The following is a 22,867-nucleotide window of genomic DNA, read 5'->3' as shown; positions in this document are numbered from 1 at the left end:
TGGTCCGGGTTCCCAGAATGGGGAAATACTGGGCCCTCCAAAGTCGGAATGGCCCGGTATTTCCCCATTCAGGGACCACGGACCCGGACCCGATTTTGGAGCCTTATTAAGGGCACGGCTGCCTCCAAACTCGTAATGAGGCCCCATGTGTATTATGTATCAAGTGCTGCTCATGTCCTTGAAGTTTTATACGGAGTGTAAATATTGGTCACTTGCAAAAAGTACCCTTACTCGGTACGAGTTCTGTAGACAGACATGACAACGCTCTCATCAATTGTTGAAAATCAATTATCCTGTAGGTCGCTGTTCCGAGTCGCTTATCGCTTGATGTGCTTTGCTCTCTGAAGTAAACTACACTGAGAAAGGGTGCGGGAGGCTGGCTTACATACCCTGGAGTCGTCGTGGAGGCGAGGAAAGAGTTGGCGTGCTGAGCATAGTGGAACCTTCTATGCACTCTCCCCACCTGTTGCCTCACTCTGGCGCGGGCAGCATGTTGAGGTGCAAATATCTTGGAAAAGGTGCATCCCAGGGACTTGAAATGTGGTTTTCAAGGACTTTTGAGTTTTGTTACTTGCGTTGAGATGCTTAAAATGACATTTGTCTGTTCCTTCTACAACCACATTGATGTTTTGCCGATTTGAGGCAGCCGTCTCATGTTTGAAGGGGCTGAAATCTAGAGAAAGGGGTGGGGTGTCCAAATGTCATGTAGCCAGTAATGTCGAGAGGGTTCTAATGGGTAACTTGCAAAATGTGATGCAGATTGGTGGACCGGTGTAGATGTATAAGGAACAAACTAACCGATGTTTTGCTTTATTGATAGATATAGAGGATTCATGGTGTATTTTACTGATAAGCATCTAACAATGGGATCATGAGGATGACGTCAGGCATGTTGCCGCTTTCACGATATGATGTCATTGTGTCACGGACATGATGATATATTCGTGGAGATGCATGCATGTTAATTCTGGAATTTGTTGTCGGGCATAACCCATATATATAGTGTATTGCTTATGTCGATGCAGTTTGCTGCAGCATTTTACTTTGTGGATAAAGTTGGAATTGTCTCTGGTGAGTTGGATTAAACATAATTGCAGAGTGAATTATACACATGACAAATTACAGAATAAGGCAGGGATCTAGGCATCTGTTTTTTTCTTATTGAACAAAGTATTTATCTATTTCCACTAAGGTATGTTGATTAGCAAAATTCTGTTTGCGGTCATGGTTTTTCATTGACTTAAACATGTGTGCACTATCACCTTGAATCATCTCTTGTGCTTGATGGGATTACCAATAAAGATCTCAGACCAAATAACCAGTCAGACGCAAAGACTATTGCAAAGTAATACTGTATTCTCAATTTAATGAGGCAGGGCAAACTGGCAGACATCGGTCTGATTCTTGCACTCTCACACACAGACTTGATTACACAGAGGTTTTATACCCCAATATGGTTTATCTATGATGTCATCTTACATGGCAAACTATCAAACCTATTGACATGAGGGCTTGGTTAGGGGAACATATCTACTTATAGAGTACATATGGGTTAGTACTTCATTGCCTGTCTCTTATCTGTAAGGCACGCCTCAAACTACCTCTAAATAACTATAATACTGATTATAGTGGATACAATGGCAGCAGATTGGTCTATGCAACATTGTATAGCAGATTGCCCCATAGCCCCACTGATTGGTGGCATTTGCACTCAAATTTGGACTTTCGGCTCGGCTAGCAGCACGTAACCAAGGCAAAAACCAGGTGCTTGAGTCACGTCAGATTACTCCCCACTTTCCCAATTGGTCCATCATATCTCATCAGTCTGACCATGAGCCAAAGATTCCCACCTGTAGTTTTCCTTGTAGTTCGCTCTCTGTTCTGGGACATTCAAGGGAGTGAAAGCACATCACTATCATCATCCACAGTTTAATGAATAACCCTTGTTTTCGACTTCTAAATCATGTGTGAAGAGACTACAAATTTGTCCATTTCAACCTCTTTTTTGCTGTTATTTGATTCAATTATGCTGGATGTCATTGCTCCTCTAGGCCTCTAGAGACTTGCTCACTCCACATTGTAGGAGCCTTAACCATTGTTAATTGTCCCATACTTGGCCCTTGCAAATGTTTTCTTCTTCTTTAATCTAAGAGAAATATGTCTCACGTCCATGACTTATCTGCCTGCCTCCTTTTGTGCTTTGCAGCTATTCCTCAAATAGCATTCTTGATCCCAGGCCAACATAGACTCCTCGTCATTTTGCACACAAGGCTAATTCTTCAACGTCTCCTGACTCTGCACCCCTGGTCTGTAGCTGGATTGAATCTTTGCAGGAGCTGACGTCCATTTTCCTATCATGGCCGTCCTTGCAACGTTATATTTTCCTCTATGGAAAGCTTCTATATCTCTCATCTACCTTGCATTGCTGCATATTTAGACTTATTGGTCAGCAAGTCCTTTTGCATGCATGATTACTTTATAATATAATTTTGTACATGTTTCTCTTGTTACTTCAGTAACATCATCACTCTTAAGTTTTTTCATATTGTTTCAGTATGTCTTTGCACATCTTCTTCATGAAATCCATCTGCCCTCGTCAGATTTCAGACAGCGCTACATGATGTACAATGGTGCGTGCTGACATCCTTCCACATGATATCCCTCCACTCTCTCAGTGCAAGGATCCATTTGATATGGCAGTCTGAGTGCATATTGTCTCTCGTACACTCGATGCTGTATCGGCATAACACATGGGGCCTCATTACGAGTCAGGCGGAATGGGTTAACGGGCTCCGCTAATGGTGGCGGGCCCGTTAACGCCATTCCGCCTGATTACGAGGTCCGCTCGCGGGACCTGGTAAGGATGCCTGGTAAAACCAGGCCTTGTTACCGGGTCCCTCGAGGGGAAGAGGGAGCTAACAACGGGCCGGTCGTAATCGGCCCGCTGTTAGCTCCCTCCCCCATTCCCATTGAGCCCTGTGGGGGCTCAAATGGGAATGGGGAAGGTCCGGGTCTGGGTACCTGGAAGGAGGAATTACCGGGCCCTCCAAACTCGGAATGGCCCGGTAATTCCCCATTCAGGAAACCCAGACCCGGACCCGGTTTTGGTGGCAGCCATGCCGCCAACAGCGGCATGGCTACCGCCAAAGCCGTAATGAGGCCCATGGTGTCCCAGATAGGGCCCTTCTCCTACTGTTCCAGTATGACAGCAGTGAGGGGTCAGGAGTTAGGGAAAGTGCATCCAACTGCTCCTCTACACTCTCCCCACTCAGCCAGCCAGGTGGCTCCCTGACAAGGCAAAAAGCACTCTGGCTTCAATACCTACATGAGATTGTTGAAGGAAAGCTTTGGGAAAGTGTATTGAAGAAGATGTTGAAAGTGAAAATTTTGACAAGCTCAGAAACATATTTCTTCCTTTTGCTTGGCCTTCTCTTGAACTCAGCTGGTCCCCAGACCAAATAGTTGATGTCCAGTCTTAACTAGCGTTCCAACAGTGAAGATGGCATGTCACGCCATGTGATTTTTGATCTTGTTCTAACAAAATAAGCACCTTCTCTGGATGGAATTTGTCCTTGAGGAAAGTGATCAGAGTGCCTGTGTTCCTCAAGATGAGCTTGAGTTTCAGACATCACACCTGGGCCAACTTGAAATGTAGAACTCATATTAAAGAACTAAGGGGGCAAATGGATGACTACAGCAACTAAACGACGACCAGGAGTTGAATGCCATTTAGACCTTTCATTCAAGCCATGAAGTGTCAGGAAGTATCCCTTTAAATGCCTTATGTGTGTTCTATTCTCCTTATGGGAAAAGGAGCAACTGAGCACAATACATAAAGTGCCTTACTATGAGACAAATGGATGTGTTTGTCCTTCGTTCTAGTTTACTTTCCTTTTCTAACTGGGAATGTGTGCTCCTGTATGGTAATATCAAGACGGGCTCGCTTTGCTACCTTAGTTGGCTTCATAATGCCAGCTTCATAAAGTGCCCTGATCCAGAAAACCGTCTTATATGTTCACATATGACTGATTTATGTATGTCCTACATGCGTGTAAAATGTATGTACACATTACATATATAAGACGGACATTGATGGATACATGTTTTAAACTGTTTTTTTTAATTATGTATTACTGATGCATTAAGCTGGAATCGTGCATTGTGTTTTCTTGCTTTTATGGATATTTTTCACAATATTTTTTACAATAGAGAAGGGTGTTAAAAATGTGCCCTGACACCTATTTTTTGTGCGTTTGAAATAATTTACAGCAGAGGTCCTGTTTTTTAGAAGTTGGATGGTTCTAAATATTTGCATTGGCTTCTCATGTGTTCTGCCATCAATCTAATTTACCGTTTAATTACCTGCTGTTTTGCTGTGCGCCTCAAGCCATGACTTTATTATCGAGCACCGTGAAAAAAGGCGCCTTTTAAGAATCCCCGGAGGCAGAACGTCAAGGTATAATTAAAACATACGTTGTCCTTTTGAGATAATGCACCGGAGAGCGACGCAGAAAGAAGGTCTTGCTTAGGGGGGTTTCTGTCTGGAAAACCAGCAATATCCGGAGCACGCATCCTTTGGGAATATGCCTGAGCCCTCTTCAATCAGTTTGCGATCGCAAATCGACACATTGGCTATGCACCGCCATTACAGTCCTGCCATAGATCCCTCTGTGTTTTCCTTTTAGACCAGCATCTTCAGGGCTCTTGCCATTAGCATCACACGCAGAGTGGGTTCTCGTCATGAAACGTGCATTTCAGGGTGTAAAGTAAAGCAAGTGAAAGAGCCGCTTGCGACCACCTGCAAATGGGCCGGCCACACATCGCGAGCCACACAAGACTGTGGCACATGCATTGCACACTGAGCACAAGCCAGGCATAGGCAAATGTACGGGATTCAAACACACCCAACAACAACAACAAATAAGGCACACGGCCCAACACTTACGACAAGTTTTTCCACCCACATTTTTCTAAAAATGTTGTCAAAATCGTTGGGACAATGTAAAAAAAAAAAAGAACCAAAAAAAAAAGTTTGCTTCTATGGAGTTGCTTATGTCCCAAATCCGATTTTACGCGATTGGAACAGGGGCACAAAGCAACAAGAGCAGGCAACTTTTTTTAAAAAGTTGATACACGCATTTTGAAGAGTACATTTTTATCCTGACAAAGATCCGGGTAATTTTTATTTATGTTTAATTCGGGCTGGCTGCAAATGAATTCTTTTTACAGATTTTTTAATCAGTTGCAACAATGCATTTACGGGAGATGAAATGTGTTGTGTATTGAATCCAGTGATTTCTTTCATTTCAAAAGGGGGCGGGGCGTTCACCAAGATAGTGATAATGCACACTCTGTCATGTGCGCTAGCAAAGCATATCTACGTCATTGCACATGCTTGTGTGGTACATACGCCATGTGCACATAAGTAGGAGAACAGGAAGAAAACATAAAGCAAGAATGTATCTCTCAGATGGGTAAAAACACGTAGGATGCCCAGTGTGTTCAGATATGATATGATATGATATGATATGATATGATATGATATGGCCTTTATAACGCGCCTATACACAGGTGTTTCAGAGAGCCTCCTTATTCCTATCACAGATGGGATTTGGCTTTGAAAGTGAAATGACTAATTGTTCAAGTTCCATTGATGAGAGGATAATGTTCAAATCATAATGATACAAATTATGATGCCGGGGTGACTTTGGGTGACCCCCATTACTCCAGCCCTCCTTCACCACCTTACTCAGACGTAGGAGGTTTCCTCAATACATCACTGAACCTTTTACAGATCCTAATCCCTGCCCACACGCCCTCTGCACCAATAATATTGTCTGTGCCCTAGAACATCACTTATCTTAGCAAAGAACACCCAACCAGGAGGTCAGGCAGGTTGGGAACAGAGTATGGTGATGAGGGAGGCGGGCAGTGTAATGGGGATTATTATCTCATGTAATCAAGGCATTACCCCACAGAGACCCCTCCTCATAAATATAAGGACACCGCCCAGAGAACAGGAATGCCAGGTCAGAACAACAATAAATCACACCACTGAACACACATTCTTGAGTTGCAATATCTGTAATGTATCATTCAATCCGGCAACCAAACACACTCCAATCCAAGTGTACAGCAGCCATGCTTGATACTTTGACTTTAGAGTCCTTACCGACAAGCACATGGATCCTATAATGATCAATGAAAGTAGGTGAAGTGGCCGACACAGCAGTCCGGCAGATGCCATCCAGGGGAACTGCAAGATCTGCCTATGAAGATGACACTGTTCAAGTTGACCGTCCCAGAAATTATAAATGGAAGGGAATCACACACAAGTCAACATTCTTTAGAAACAATGGATCTATGTGATTTCCTCTCTGCAATTAGCTCAAAGCCCATTTGTTCATTTATTTTACCATGTTTTACTGTAATAAATGTGGGTTGAGGCCCCTGCAGCTCCCCCCACAACCCCCACCCTTCTAAACACCTAAACCCAACCCCGATCTATAGTTTGCTGTAAAATGCAGTAAAACACTAATGAGTAAATGAGTTGCAAGCAAACTGGCCTGCGAGAAAATGGGGCAGTTCCGAAACAACACGCCTTATCCACTTGCTAATTCTAGGAACTGGATGATTAGCACCTTTCCTGCTTTTTCCAAATGTGACAGACAGGTCGTCACTGTCCTTAAGGGACTTGGTCTTGTTCAGATAAATCAGCACCCGTCTTCATATAAATATATATATATATATATATATATATATATATATATATATATATATATATATATATATATATATATATATATATATATATATATATATATATATATATATATATATACTTTTAAATAAAAGACTATGCTTTCATTCCTCTGAACCTCAGGAGAGAACAATGTGGGCAAGATAAGGTCCTTATTTAGGTGAAATGCTGAGTAGATTATATGTTGTAACCACTCTCGGGGTCTCCAAATCAAGGTCACTGAGAGAATGCTAATGTACAGGGTTCTACATTACAGATTGCCAATAATCTCTAGCCTTCTAACAGAAGGTAGTAACACCACAAAAACTCTTTTGTAGATCCATCACTCTTGTACATACTTGTGTATAGGGTATCTCTAACAAGGGCCTCAAAACAAACAGTAAATTCAAAAGGGGTTGAGCAGCTTGTTTCTTGGGAAGAAAGCATTCAACATCCTGGGCACCGATTATTCCAGTATTGCCAGGCTGCCCCAAGCACTCCTGAAAGATTGGATGGTAGCCAATTGCACCTTTTAGGTGACCATTGATAGCTCCCTAGGAAAGTCATTCAATAAAAACTCCACCACCCTAAAGGATCACAATAAGGTGGGTGTAAGAAATGAAGGACACACTAACTGTGGAAAGATGCTCAGTTGTGCAAGCGCTCAATATTGACTAAAGGGCATCAGGATCCCTGTACTGCTTCTGCTACCTCGACAAATAAACCTAGCCGCTGTAATCCCTGCCACTCCTTCTCCAGAGAAAGCTTCTCAGGACCTCATTAGGAGGCTGGCGGTAGAATGGGGAAGAATATTTTCTGGCACTCAAGAATGGGCAATAACCGGGTCATTACGGCATTGTCGGACCCAGTATTTGCCCATTCCTGGGCGCCAGAAAATATTCTTCCCCATTCCCATTTTAGTCCCATAGGGCATCTGACATGCAGTGCTGGCAGGCAGAAAGGAACCCGCGAGCACAACTTGTAGTTTGCCGGTCCAGGTACTACGGTACCGGCAAGTTTACCAGTACCATATTTCCCGGACCGGCAAACCTATAATGATGCCAACAGTTATGGAAACCTCTCAGCCGACGTCACAGTATCCACTACCGGGCAAGGTCTTGGGGAAGAATCCATTTCTGTGTCACTGAAAGCTCGAGAAGGAGAGGAAAGTACTTCCTTATCGGCCAGTGTTGGACTACTATTACCACCTGCGTCTTCTTAACTACAAACTTTGAAAATACTCGGGTATGAGAGGAAGGCTAAAAGTCCACACAGGAGGTCTCTTGGCCAGAGTATATTTATGGCATCCACCTCCCGTGCCTGAGATTTTGGGAAATGAGAGTAGCAGAGGGGGAACAAGGCATACTCTAGGGAGTTAAGCAGATCTATCCACCGACTTCCAAGCCTCCAGTAGATCTTCAAGAACACGAAAGAAGAGATAGTCGAGCTGTGTGAAGAGGAACACATCCCACTGAGTTTGTAAACATCCACATTCGAGGTTACCTGGATATGAACAGCAGCCAATGAGTCTCTGTTTCACCCACCCAAATCCCTTCTTTGCCAGAAGGGATAACCAATTAGGATTTTGAGTGGCTTCTCCCTACTCTGTTTCCTTACACATGCACATCAGGTGCGGCATCCCATGAATTCTTTTTGAAGAGCATTGAGCCCTCCTCCATCCATATGGCTGCCAACTCTCTCCAATTGGAAAAAGGAACCTTGTAATAAGGCAACCAACCTTCAGCCTTTAGGTTTCCCAATATTTTCCCCAACCCAGATGACTGACGCCCATTGTAACTACAAGGGGCAGAGGGGAACCAGACGTATTCCCATCTGAAGGTTTTCCATGCATTCACCAGTTAAGGAGGTACCTGGTTTAGAAAGTCACTGGAATCAAGACCTCACATTGTTTGGATTGGTTTCCCCTAATCCAAGACATGGTTCACTAAGTGTTTGACGTGATAGCGAGCCAGTGTAAGGGAAAGATTGTTGCTTCCAGCATACACTGGACACAAACCAAAGCATTGCTAAGTCCTATCCTTCTCTTATCAGCTCACGTAAATGTTGCTTCACTGACTCCACCCTCTTTGGCAGCAAAATAAAAAACACTCCCTGGACTGTAGCTGTAGTTATGAAAATTACATAACTCTATGTTCTGAACCAGGAAAAGATAGGATGTCTTTAGGTTTATAAGGAAACCCAATAGGGTCACTAAATAACACCCCCTCTGGATATGGAACACTGGATTGGCTCAGGACTAACCAGTCACCCAGGTATGGAATAAAAGGAACCCCTTCCTTGTAAGGCAGAATCATCACAGAGGCTACCAGCTTAGTGAAAAAGTGGCTGACTTCAACCAAAAAGACAGCGCAGCATAGTGTAGGTGCTTTACCGCTTTGACAAACTGGAGACACTTCTGGTGAGCTGCAAGATTCGGCACATGATTGTGTGCATCCTGAAGATATAGCAACGTCAAAAAGAGTCCTGGTTACAGTAGCTGCATCTTCTCCTCAATTAGTCCTTCATGATCTGAATCTCTGGATCACACTCATTGAGCTTCTTCAAGTTAAGGACCAACCTGTACCCACCCCAATGTCTTAGAGATCAGGAGTACAATCACATAAAATCCCTGTCCTTGTTCCTTTTCCACAGTAGGGTGTCCAATGACTGTTCCAGATAGGACCCATGTGACCAAACCTCAGCATTTTCCTCTGCACTATGTCTGACCTTGTCATATGAGTCATACATTTAATATTGTAACCTTCTGATACGATCTCTGTGGCCCTGGGACCCTGAATCAGTTGTCCATCATTGTCTGCAAACACCAGTAGCCTGTCTTTCACTGGCATCTGATGCTCGTTCATCATGAACATATAGTCAGGACTGTTGACGCTCCAGCCGCCTATGGAGGATGTATTTATTCACCTCTGAATCATGCTCTGAGCTTAGCATACACTGAACCTCTGGAATGTGCAGTTGTGCTGGATTGCTAGACTTGTTTCTTATCCTGACCCTTAGCCAACAGGCATTGTGAAGTATGGTCTGACTTTGTGCCATTTTATCACCATAGGATCTAATTATGGCACAAATAGCAAGTTCCTCAATTGTTGCATATGAAGTGCAGCATTTATCTAATTGGCATCCAGTCCTTCAGAATTGCTGTATTTTTCATCTGGCAGCTGTAATTAACCTCCCAATGAGTACTACCACTGATGCTGTGTCCATTGCAGTATCCTAAACCACCACTGCTCAATATTCCATAAGTCTTTGCTGCAGTCCTCATCTTTTTCCATTCTCTCATATGTGTTCTGTATATCCTTGATGATGGACTGTGCTGTGTAGATCTGATAAATCCCTGTTGCCATGGTGAAGTTTGATCCAGCATACCCCTTCTTTAACAATGAATCAACCATTCTGGTCCATAGAATCGTTCAGAGTCATATCCTTCACAGCCATTCACGGCATTGCTGCTACGTTAGGGCTCAAGGAGTCCATTGTGATATACTCTACAGCTCTGGATCCATTATATCTAGTGGAGGAACTTGGACAACAGACTTTTCTGAGGATCCAGCCATTCCCTGGTAACTATCTTGTATATTGATTCAGTGATGGGATCCAGGGATGCTGCTGGTATGTTTAATCTACTGAGGAAGTATTTTTCTTCTTCCTCTTCCTTTGACAGTCGATGGTCTGTAGATATGTTGGAATATAGTACAGCGCGTTTCCTCCAAGATATAACAACATTTGGAGGTAGGGCCAGGGTCCTCTACATCTTGCACTGTTTTATTAGGTTCCCTCTCTTTCTCCAACACCCCAACAAAAGCGGAATCATTCATCAAATAAATAATTCAAGTAAATAAATAAATAAATACAATAAATCTCTCCTGTTTGACCTTGAGGCCCAGTGCATCCTTCTCTGAAATGCACTGTATAACCTTGCCCATTTCCGTGATGGATCCTAGCTCTCCTAGGAGAACGATAGCCAGTAGGCCTCCTTCTTCTGTTCACTAATAGTGAACTAGAAGAGGATCAGGATCTAGATGCATGCCGTCTTGATTTACAGGCACACTTGCTCATGTGCTCTGGAAACATACATTACATTTACAGCCCCAACAACAGAAATGAACTCCTCATAATGCACACAATGAATGGACAAGTAAATGCAGCACCTGTTTCTGCGCTCCACTCTCAGCCACCAGCCATTGTGCCTGTTGCACTTACCTTGCTCCATGGACTCCCCAAAACAGCCGCCTCAGCCAGAGAGAGTCCCCCCAGCGTGGTCTGAAGTCGGCCCTCCTCCTCCTCTGCTGTTGCCACCTCATTAGCATAATCCTGGTTTCTGCCTGGAAGCCAGCCACAGCAAGTCCACAGCATGCTTCAGCCTCTGTGCCTCCCTTCCCACCCACGCGTACTCATTTTTTTGGAGCTAGCATCTTCCACACACTGGAAGCATTGCTATCACTCTGTCTGTTCTGTATGCATACAAAAACAGGACCAGCTCAAGAAACAATGTGATGCTACGGGTCCAGTGGGTCGGAAGGTGGATCCCTGGGAAGGGCAGGAGGGTTTAGCCTCTGAAAAATGTTCCTCGATGATTGAGGAGCCCCCTATCATAAGGAAGGTGATGAGGAGCAGGTTGGGGTAAAACATACGTGTATGCTGCATGTTAATACAGATGTGCACCTGTTTTATAATGCTGCAAATACTGGCTACTGACCATGTTTCAATGTTGCTCAGGGGGCGTGCACCTGAGTCCCTTCTACACCAAACTTAAAAAGAGGAACCAGAATGTATTCAAGCACTTTAGCGATCGTTTTTTTAGCTAAAAACCTCTTAAAGTGTTCCATGTTTTGCAAAGGATCCCCTTCGTCAGACACTACTTGAAATGTGTCATCGGGTCTTCAATTAATTAATTGAACTTTTTATCATTTAGGGCCCCATTGCAGAAATGTTGCGCATGTGCATGTGCAAACAGAATTATTCATGATATTAGAATGAGGGCAACAATTGCCCTAATACAAATATCTATTATTTCAATATATGTTTGCACCATGGCAATGTTTGCCTTCCTGCTGATAACCTGCCCAATTTCCACCAACGCAAACATCTCTCTGGTGTAAAACTGCATTTTATGAATACATTTTTGCAGTAATGCAATATTTCCCTAGTGCTAATACCATGTGTTCATGCACGTTCCCAGGTGCAATATTCATGCATTATGGACCCTGATGAATAAAGACCATACTTTATACATGCATTTTAAGTAGTTGCAGTATTAACATTGCAGATGCGATGTCGACAATGTACGCTTTGAATGTAGAAAATGGCAGCAAACATGGCTATGCAGCAAATGCTGACAATGAATCATTGCAAAATGAATGATTGAGGCTTACAGCAGGTAGCGCAGCCCAAGCCTCATTACTGGGAGCAAAAATGGTAAAACTTCCGGGCCCTTCAATCTCAGGTCTCAGCAGCGCTCGGTCCGAGTAGAGTTGCGTGGTGGAGGCACCAACAGCTCCCAGGGTTTCGTATATATTTGAAAGCGGTAGTGCTGAAAAACAAAGTGATTGCACAGAATTATCAAGCAGCTCTTGTATCCTTATTTGTTTAGATAATTACATTAGCAATTAAGGGATTACAATTTAAGAAACAATGACTTGTCAAATAATAATCACAATTAGGTTGTGCAAGCATCCAATACATTGAACAGTTGTCAAACCTTCACAGTCAATAGATGTGTCTTTTATTCTTTATTTGCATTTGTATCGCGCACCTGCAGCCCAGAGGCATCGTTGCGCTTGTTGCATGAGGTGTATAAGCATTTTCAAATGGCAGTTCACATGTGACCGAGTGGTCTCTTAGTTACGGGTACAAAATTCAGCAGCAATACATACACAAGATTACAGCAGTAATACATGCAGGCAGTTTAGTAAGACATAGGATGCAGTTGAGAGGAATTAGCAGAAGAGATGTGTTTTGATTGCTTTGCGGAAGGCTAGGTGATCATTCTTAGGTTGGGCGGAAGGGCATTCCATTGTGTGGCGGCTATCGTGGGAAAGCTGGATCCGCCTGCACGGGCGTTTTTAGTTTTAGGCACAAGGATGAGGTTGGAGTACCCCTCTCTAAGAGGTCTTGTGGCGGTGTGTTTAACAATCCTCTGGACAAAGTATGGGGGGGGATGCATCGTGGAGGCATTTTTGTGCCAGGGAGAGTGTTTTGAAAATGATTCTCTTTTTGACAGGGAGCCAGTGGACCTGTCTCCTGATTTCAGAGATGTGTTCTCTCATTGAGGTCCCAGTGGCTGCCCTGAGGGCATTGTTTTGAGCGAGTTGAAGTTTAGCAAGGTTTTTGCATGACGTCCGGGATAGCAGGGCGTTACAGTAGTCGAGTCTGGAGCCAATAATGGCTCTGGCAATGGTAAGACAGTTCTGTCATGATAGGAATGGTCTGGCTACGTTAATGATTTTTGCATAGTCGTCTGAGGAGGTGGAGATAGAATTCACTTGTCTGTCCATGGTGAGGTTTGAGTCTAGGTAGACGCCAAGTGTTTTGACATTGTCAGACACCTTGATGGGCATGTTGTCAATAGTGAAAGAGGAGTATTCCTGACTGAGGTTACCCAGGGTGGTGGGTGAGCCGATAAGTATGAGTTCCATTTTTTCACTATTAAGGCAGAGCCAATTGTCCACCATCCAGGATTGGATGGTTTAGTAGAGAGCTGTGAGATTTGACATGTCCGTTTTGCAGTCACCAGTGAGTGGGACTAGCACCTGTGTGCCATCCGCATAATTGGTGTATGAGATGCCCAAGGAGTCCAGGATGCTAAACAGAGGCCTTGTGAAAAGGTTATACAGCGTTGGTGCGATGCAGGACCCTTGTGGGACTCCACAGTTAAGGAGGCTGGGGGTGGCAGCAGCTGAGTCAGAGAAAACTTTCATAGCCCTGTCTTGGAGAAAGGAAATAATCCAATCACAGACTTTGGGGGAGAAGTTAGCCGCAGATGGGAGATGTCGGCAGAGAGTGTTGTGATCAACAAGGTCGAACGCAGCTGAGAAGTCAAGGAGCAGGAGGAGTGCTGGTTTGCGTATGTCTCTCAGGTCGTCCATTTGGTTCTTTAGGTCAAGGAGGGCAGATTCAGTACCATGTCGTGGGTGGAAGCCTGATTGCCGCAGGCCTAGGAGATGGTTCTCCTCTAGGTATTTTTGTACTTGCAGATATGCAGCTTTGTCGAGAATTTTTTGCAGGAAGGGGGCTGTAGTGATAGGCCTATAGTTCCCAGGGATGGTGGGGTCGAGTGAAGGCTTTTTTAGTAATGGGCGTACCCACGCTTCTTTGAGTTCTTTGGGTGCAAGACCTGACCTAAAGGAAGAGTTAATGAAGGCAGTGAGGAAGGGTGCCAAGGTGGGAGCAGAGTTTTTGATAAGTTGGGTTGGGCAGGCATCACCTTTGCAATTGGATGGTTTAATAGATTTGAGCAGAGTAATGACCTCTGCTTGCGTGATGTCTTTGAAGTCGAACGGGGGAGGGAGGGCTCAATTCCGGTGAGGTGGGCGCTTGGCTATGCTGGCTAGCTATTAGTGCTTCAAGTGCTTTTTGGTGTCCAATGATTTTGGACTGAAGGGTGTTGAGCTTGTCTAGAATAGCGGACTGAATGCTGTTGCACCAGTTTGCATCCTTGAGGAGCGTAGGCAGGGGGGTGGAGGGTTTTTCCAATTCCCTAAAGATGGAAAATATTTCTTTGGAGTTGGATTTGGCATCCTTGATCCTGGAGTTAAATGAGAGGGCTTTGATGACATTGTTTTTGTAGGACTTGGAGATGGCTTTAAATGCCTCCCTATTAGATTCTGAGGGGTTGGCTTTCCAGGTATAGAGGGCAGAACGTTTTTCTGAGCATTGTTTGAGCAGCTCATTGGAGAACCAAGTATTAGAGTATCTTATTTTCTCGGCTTTCTTAGGGGCCAAGGAGGCGATGGCGTCTATTGCTTCGGTGATTATACATTTGAACGTGCTGGCCAGAGTATCTGGGTTATTGGAGGAGGGCACCTGAAGGGCGGGCACCATTAGAAAAGGTGCCAAACTTTCCACAGTAAGTTTCTGTGAGCTCCTAGCGAGTACTGCTGGACATGGGGTGATGGGAGTGGAGTGCTTTTGCTTAGCGGTGAGATTGAACTGGATAATAGTGGTGGTCGGACCACGGAATAGGGGTATTGGCAGTGACTAGGATGGAGTAGTTGTGCTGGTTGATCCAGTCCCTCAACCACAACAAAAAAAAAAGGTTAAATCAATATAATCAACAGCAGCATAACATGTCCAATTGTCTTTTGTCCACTTTATGGGCCTGATTAACAAATGCCACTTTTCTCAGGGATTCCCTTATTTAATTTACTATTTTAGCATTTAAGGCAATAAGGAAAACATCAAGTAGGACCTCATTCCTGTTCTCCCATAAAATGTACAAAGCATTCCTTTGCTTCAGGATGCCAACTTTTCCAGCCTCACTCTCTTTCAAGGAGTGTCTAATGTCTTATGTGAGTAAATACCCATATCTATTGGGACATGTACTTGATAAAATGCTGGCCGGTCTAAAGTGGATTTTTGACGGCATGTAACACTTAGAGTTTAACCATTTTGATAAGTTTAAACAGTCTTCACATTAATATTTCATAATATTTCCTCTTAAAAAGTTAATTTCTAATGAAGACCATCTGAGAGGTAATAGTTCAGGCCTAAGTCATCATAACAGGCACACGGTGAGCGTGTGGGCAGCCCAATGGTACACCCTTTTGAAGGCTGCTAATTTAATGTCTACTAGAGCACTGAAGCGAAAAATGTACACTGATTTCAATCCCATGGTTTTAATGACAATATATAATTAGGCCTACCTTTATGTTGGCCACAATTGATACTAACGCTGCCTGAATTCTTATAGCTGTTGTTAGATTACTACTAGGGGCCAAACAGACATTTTGCAAGAATGCATTCCACTTCTGAATGACATCTATAGACCATGCTGAGGCATGACTCCAAACAGGGGCGTTGCTATGGGGGGGGCTAAGGGGGCTATAGCCCCTGATCTTTTGGTTGTAGCCCCGGATAGAATCTCAGGAGCTACATCCAAAAGACTAGCTAGCCCCCAGTCCCAACAGTTGCGACATCATCTTAGCCCCGGGTCTTTTCCAGACCTATCAATTCCCCTGACTCCAAACCTTCCACCCATGTAACAGTACTACGGGAACATCCCCACATAACACATGCACATCTCGCTTGAGCCCGTTCACTGATAGAGGACATACTGAGGACACAACTAATGAAAACTGAATCCACTTACACACTTTTAAATGTGAGGCTAAAAAATATCTCTGTCTGAAAAGGTAATACTCACATACTTTAACGCCCTAATGTCATCAGCTTTCAAACCCCCTAAGTGATATTGACAGGCTAAACGCATATTGCAACAACAGCTTTTAGCGTTTTCACATTTCAGGATTATATGTGTAGCCTAAAAATAAACCATGGCCTTCAACAGACATCATTGTTGCCCTCGCCTAATTCATGGATGCTCAGCCCTGGTCCTTGGTGGCTAAGAAGGAGACATGTTCTGGGTATACACCATGAATATTCCAGTGATACATTTGCATCCAAAAGACCTAAATGGGAAAACATTTACATAATCAGTGGTTAATCTGAAAGCCTCATAGGTTGTTAGGCTCTAGGGCCAGAGTTGTGCATCGCCGGTTTGATCTATTAGAGTCATATCAGCAGCATAACAGTCATTGTATCATTCATTCAAGGTGGGTACTTAATGAGTAGCCAGTCCTGTCCCCCAATTCTGGAAAAAGAATCTACACAGAAGAGGATCAGGGAACAGCACCATGTCACCCCCCATTGCCAAGTTGAGTAGGGTAACATCAATATGCCCCTACACGTGACTGTGGCGGCACAAACTTGATATACGTTCGGGAATAATGAATTATTGTCAATGCCCAGTGAAGACATATTCGTCCAAAGGAAGACTTCAACAGGGAATACCAATGGCTGTATGAGACGTATAACAAATACTTGTCTATGCTCTCTTTAAACTCTTGCATTTTTCTCAATCACAATTGTCTTCCTGAAACAATGGCTTGTGGCAGAATAGCCATTGTGATGGTGTACACCGTCTTGGTGGATCTAATTCTGAAACTTAATCAATCACGTTGTGGGCTACAACTGTCCTGCAATATGCAAACATAATATCAGTCTTCATTCTCCCTTCCTGAAAATCGATATAATGGCTGCTCTTCTGCAGGAAGAGAACATCACTTGGGATTTAGTTACTTATCTAGGAATCTATTTTTTTCAAATCTTCCTCTTATTATTAATTTTAGATCTGCGGTCAGAAAATCTCACATCTTTAATGTACATTGACACCAAAGATACTCCTTTGCCATATCATTGGATGCATCACTAAGGACTCCATCTCTGGAGGATAGCTCAGGGGCAACGTGCTCGCCCTGGAAGCAAGATGACACAGAGCAACACAGGTTCGATCCCCGGGTCTGCACTTAGAAACCTCTGGGCATTAAGCACGTTATAAATAACCTGTCATATCATATCTAATGTAGCTTTGCCCAAGATGTCTAGCCACTAGGCCTCTGTGAGATTGTGATGTCTTTGTGGTTACAGATCCAACCACCAATACATATCCCAGGCCATACTATTGTTTACCCTATCCAGAATCCTAATCTTTTTTTTCCCCAGGAGACTCTTCTCCTCTCTGTATCTGTTGGCATATGCAGTTGTGACCCTTCTGTGCAATTGGAATTTATTCAGTTCTCTTATTTCTATGTTTATGCATCATTATAGCAGATTTATCACATCATTTACAAAAGTTTAAGTCAGCAAGTGAAGAGTCAGCAGCTGTAACTTTGTATGTCTCCTGGGTAATTTAAACTAACAAAGAACTTCCCCTTTTGTGCTGATCGTAATTGTCAATAAGAACATTTTGTCATGAAATGCCACTGCACTTACAAGTTCAGTAATTGAATCAAGTCACATAGACAAGTAAAGACAAGCGTCCTGTGCAGTAAGCAATCCCTTTCCTGTACACATGTTGTCTGCCATTCTAAGCATACTCTCAATGTAAATACTGTGCAATATAAATAACTCCTACCCCTCGGAAAGGGTGCAATATCTTATTCAGTGGTTCAGTTTGCAGGCATGAAGAATGGCGAGTGTTGGGTGTCGTTAAGCAATGGGAGAATAGTAATGACACACAGAGGACATTGTATCACTTTCACATTCCGTTTACTTGCAATCATTTAGTCTTTCAATCTTCCATTCAAGATTTGGAAAACAAAGCGACTTTTATATTCAGATTGCTTTACTATGTGATGTGTGCATTTTGCAATACATCTCTTGTAAAAGGAATGGTATTGTCACTCCTTCAAGCTAAACATTAACAAACATGTGTTATCAGCTATAAAGTCATGTGTTCAAGTGTCTAAATTGCAGAGGGGTCTCAGATTCCACCTTTGCTATTTAATCAAAGTGTGTGCCCCAGATCAAATACCTTCATCTCACTGTGGATTATCTGAACAACAATGGAAATATCCAGAAGTGATGTAGTCCACAGCGTACGCTTTACAAAAGCACGCTCATAATCACTGCAACATTATTTGAACATGATGAACCTCTTCTAATTGAAGATGCCCTTCCAAAGGGCAGGGAGGACATTTTATGTACAATGCTTAGGTAACCTGTTGCATTTCTCATAGAATTGTCTCAACTTGAATAATGGATGTAATATCCTACACATTCATAGTCACTTTGCTCACACAGCATAGCTGGTCAGAAGGCACGTGTTCTGTTTGTGAGTTTCATGCAGCCAGATAGGTTGACGGGTATACTTTCTGGATATTCTGTTCCTTGCAGCCCAATTGCTCTGGGCTGGTGAAAGGATTAATTCAGCCCCAGGGAAAATGCCATTTTGTCTCAACTCTAGGCAGATTTGATCCTTGAAAGGACAACGTTGCATTGCCTGATGTGCCTCTGTTGTTGACACCCCAAGTTCTCACCAAGAATTCCATGATGGTAGCAGTGGCCCAGCTGCAGTCCCATACAGCTTGATTTACAAGGAAGATGTATTTGCTCCCTAACCAGTAAGATCACCAGAATGTGTAGTATATGCGAGTGCCTGAAATGGAACCAACGTTCCCTCCCTGCAGTTACAAATCACCAGAGTTGCTTGAGCAGGGCAGAGCCCCCCCCCCCTTCCACCGCACATTGCAGAAAGAACAAAGCTCTTTGCTATGCACTTTCAAGTTTTGTAATGTTTTACAATGCACTATTAATATTAAACTATGCTATGTCAGGTCCTTATGAGCTAGGTCACAGTTTGAGGGATCACAGTCTGCAGCCATCGCCTATCTTTTCACTGTTCACTGAGACCTCGTAGACACTCTTAGTGCTGCTGGGTTACATGGGATCATGATACAATGCAACATAATAAACACCATACATTAGCAACTGACATAGCCAATGACACACTGCATCACAACTATCCCATTTCCACGGGCATGTTGTTTTTAAATGCTATAATGTTTTGGGCATTGTCACTTGGCCACAGCATTTTAAAATGCCCCATTTGCTTTTAATATGACACTATTTCCGACAAACATTTATTGGGGGAAAACAAAAAAAGCCTCCCAAAGTCTCTCATGATGGTCCCTCACTTAGCATTTGAATTGTTTCCACCACAAATGTGTGGGTGTTGTTTTGCCCCTGCATACAAAGCTAAGCTAAAGTGCTCCTGCTCTCGCAAACTTAGGAAATGAATGATAGACAATGAGGATATGTTTAACCCTCGGCCCATATGGGCCCAGTTAGATAAGGGGTTATGCATGTATGCGAAGTATTCAAATAAATAAAGACAAGACACATTAGGAGTTTGTTTAAAGATTTTATTAGATGTGTATGTGTTTTACATACACTGACTTAACTGACTGTGCCATTTTCCCCACCATGGGGGACACATGGAACCTTGAGGCTGAAGGACAATGGCAGGTCTCCCTTGCCAACCAAGAGAGACATGGACTGGACTCAGAGGGGATAAAAGAAGAACTGTTGGAAGTGACAGTTCAAAGGAGAGCCAGGAAAAAGGAAGGTACTGAAAAAGACAGAAAGAGAGAAAGGCTTTGTTCTCTGGGGGGTCGCAGCCCTGAGCGCCCCCCAGGGTACTTTGTTGGAGTTGAGCCAGGCTGTGTCTGCCAGCTGCAGCCCGGCTTGATGGTAAATCCCGGACCGCATGTGCAGTACGGCCCGGATGAAGACAACGCCTGCGTCTGGGGCCGCATCTGCGGGGCGGACCCCGAGCAAGAGCGTGGCCTGAGAGGCATTAACCCGCCCGGTGGCCAACCCGAATGGGCCAGAAGATGGGAAATGCCCTGGGCCGTGTGCGTGGTGCGGCCCGGGTGAAGATACGCCCTGGCCTGGGACCACATGTTGCTGCAACCCGAACTGGAGTGAGATGTGGCCTGAGGGCTACAGGCCACCCAGGGGCCAGTCTGGGCGTCCTGGAGGTATGAGAGGTCCAGGGCCACGTGTGCGGTGTGGTCTGGGTGAAGATCATGGCCATGTCAGCAAGCCCGCCTGCCCTGTGGCCAAGCGGGGCAGGTGGTGAACAGAAAAAAACCCTGATGGCGCAGGCGGGAAGAGGACGAGTCTGTCAGCACCGCCCTTCCCGGGGCCAGACGGGAAGAGCGGAGAAGCAGAACTTACCTGGAGCCCCGGTTGTAAGGTCTAGTGCGACCAGTGCTCCGGCACGATGTATGGCGGCTGGGTGCTGACTCTGCCTCGTTGGGCGGGCCTGGGCAGAGTCCCACAAGGACTTTTCCCCACCTAGGAATTCACCACCCCGGAGGAAAGCAAAAACAAAAGCATTAACGGCTGCACTGCCAGCAGCCAGTGCAGTGCAGTCTGGGCTCATATGCCCAACCAACATTTATATATGCCTGCGCCTTATTAAAATAACAACAGCGCCACAGAGGAAATGTAACCCTTCACCTTCTAGCAAGGAGCCTATGGGCTCATAAGCCCCAACTAACAGTTGGGGTTTTACTCTGCACTTTCACCACCACAGAGGAAATATGGGCTTGTAAGCCCCAACATGGATTCAAGGACTCCCAAAACCCAAAATGAATGCAAGGGCTCCCAAAGCCCTAGGGGAGGAATTTGCACGTGCGCACCACCATGAAGAAAATAAGGCTTTCAATAGCCCATGTGTATACCAGGATTTCCCAAGCCCAACCAGGACACAGGGCTGCCAAAGCCCCACATATGGCTTGTGAAAGCCACCCGCGGCAGAGCGGGGGTTTATGTTCATGTGTGCAGAAGGACAGGGATAGCACCAGCAGAAGGTACTGTAATTTACCGACTTCGTTTTGAGACTAGCTGAGGACTGTGATTTAGTTAATAATGGCAGACTGCAGCTGCCAAGGTTCTTTAAAGTGTTGCAATGGAAAAGTACATGTGGAAAGTATTGGGGAATGTAATAAGATGGATGTCTAGGGTGAAGTAATGGATAGCCTGCTTAAGGTTAATATGCATAGGGGTTTGAGCAATGGGTATCTACTACCTATGTTAATGCATCATCAACCTTGGAATGAGTAAATAGATGGGGGCAGGTTGTGGTGAAGGAATTTGATATGCCTAAGGATTGCACTTTCTTTTAAATAAAAGCTCATATGGGCATCAAAACTCTCCTCTGGTGTACTGTGCCTTATTAAGAGCAAGAAACTCAGCATTGTGGCCCATCTCCTGAACTAACATCAGTTTTATTTTGATGTGCACCACCAGAGCAGCTGGTCTGGGATGGTGGGGTGGTGTCAGTAGATCTGTTCCTGGCCTGGGGTAAGTGCTCATCCCGGCCAGGAAAAATAAAAATCAGAGGCTACATAAGGTTTTAACAAGACTTTATTATTTTGTCTTGGAATTTGGTTGGGATGTTGAGAAATTGGAAGAAATCTGACAGCCGGGAACAGTTAGTTGTGTCTTTCTCAGTTTATGCTGGAAAACTTGATTCAAGCTCTCAACCTGCAAAAAGTACTCCATGCCACATTTCTTGCAGGGGATCTGTATTCAACGTCCTCATGAATAAAAAAGTTTCATTGTAATTTGTGCTGGAAAGCTAGACTTAAGGGCCCAAAATAAAAGTTCTTGTCCAATTATTCCATCTATTTGCCCAGCGAGTTTGAGCGCAATTTCTGTCTGCAGCAATTTGAGTTGAGAGACAAAGTAGTTCCTTTAGTTCACTCTTGGAACTTGGACTCTATTTCCCAGAATGCAGCAGGTTATCCTCAGCATGTACTTTCTTCCCTGATTCTGGGTAACATGTGGCCCCCAGAATGTCCGAGCATGCAGCCGGTTCTCAGTATATAGTTCCTTTAGTTCACATGGGGATACTGCATATGACGGCAACATATGTGGTGGATTGAAAGTATGTATTTCTAAGGTCACCTCTGGAAACTTGAACTTCTCTTCTGGTATGCAACACGTTTTCAGAGCGTAGTTTTCGAGTTTGCTCTGGGAACTTGAATTTAAGTGCGAAGTTTCTTTCGTTCTCTCTGGGATCAGAAACTCCACATACTAACATGCCATGGGTTCTAGGTGTATACAATATTTACGCAGATAATGCTATCTTACTTTGGTCCTTTCTTTCAGGTGCTTTGAGCCCTCACTCTTTCTTGATCAGAAGCTTTAAAACCTGTACCTCTTAACCGTGGACTGGCTTTGGTGCTTTGCTACTGTTAGTGCACATGTGCCTGTTTGCAGTCCTTCCATTTCCTTATCCATTTTCTGGCTGTCATCTCATTCGCTGTCAATTCCAAATGCTGCCACTTGTGGCAGCGGTTCCCACACCTCTTTCCTGCTCCCCTCGCAGTTGGCAGCAATGCTTTCACTTCAGCAGGGGTACCTTGCTTGTCTTTTATGGTTACCACTGGACCAATTACCAACTACGTGTGCCGCTGATGGTTTTATCCTTGCCAGCCAGGTCTGTCCTGAGTTCAGCGGCAACTGGACATGGTTTCAGTTTTCCCCTCGTATCAACCACACTCCTTGTAGCAGATCTCCAGCATCAGCTATTCTTCC

At 44.2% G+C, this 22,867-nt stretch overlaps 1 protein-coding gene across 1 annotated transcript in view; it reads right to left on the bottom strand.

Annotated features, from left to right (window-relative positions):
• The window catches only part of TGFBI (transforming growth factor beta induced), a 263,409-nt gene that overhangs the window by 123,379 nt on the left and 117,163 nt on the right, over positions 1–22,867 (bottom strand). Inside the window, exon 4 of the mRNA XM_069652603.1 lies at positions 12,133–12,290. Coding sequence (XP_069508704.1) covers positions 12,133–12,290 — 158 coding nt within the window. The remainder of the gene's footprint in view (positions 1–12,132; positions 12,291–22,867) is intronic.

This window comes from Ambystoma mexicanum, chromosome 3p (assembly GCF_040938575.1).
Source record: "Ambystoma mexicanum isolate Mex_15411 chromosome 3p, UKY_AmexF1_1, whole genome shotgun sequence".
NCBI lineage: Eukaryota > Metazoa > Chordata > Amphibia > Caudata > Ambystomatidae > Ambystoma > Ambystoma mexicanum.
Note: the sequence above shows the minus strand (reverse complement) of the source record. Positions and strands in the feature narration are given on the sequence as shown.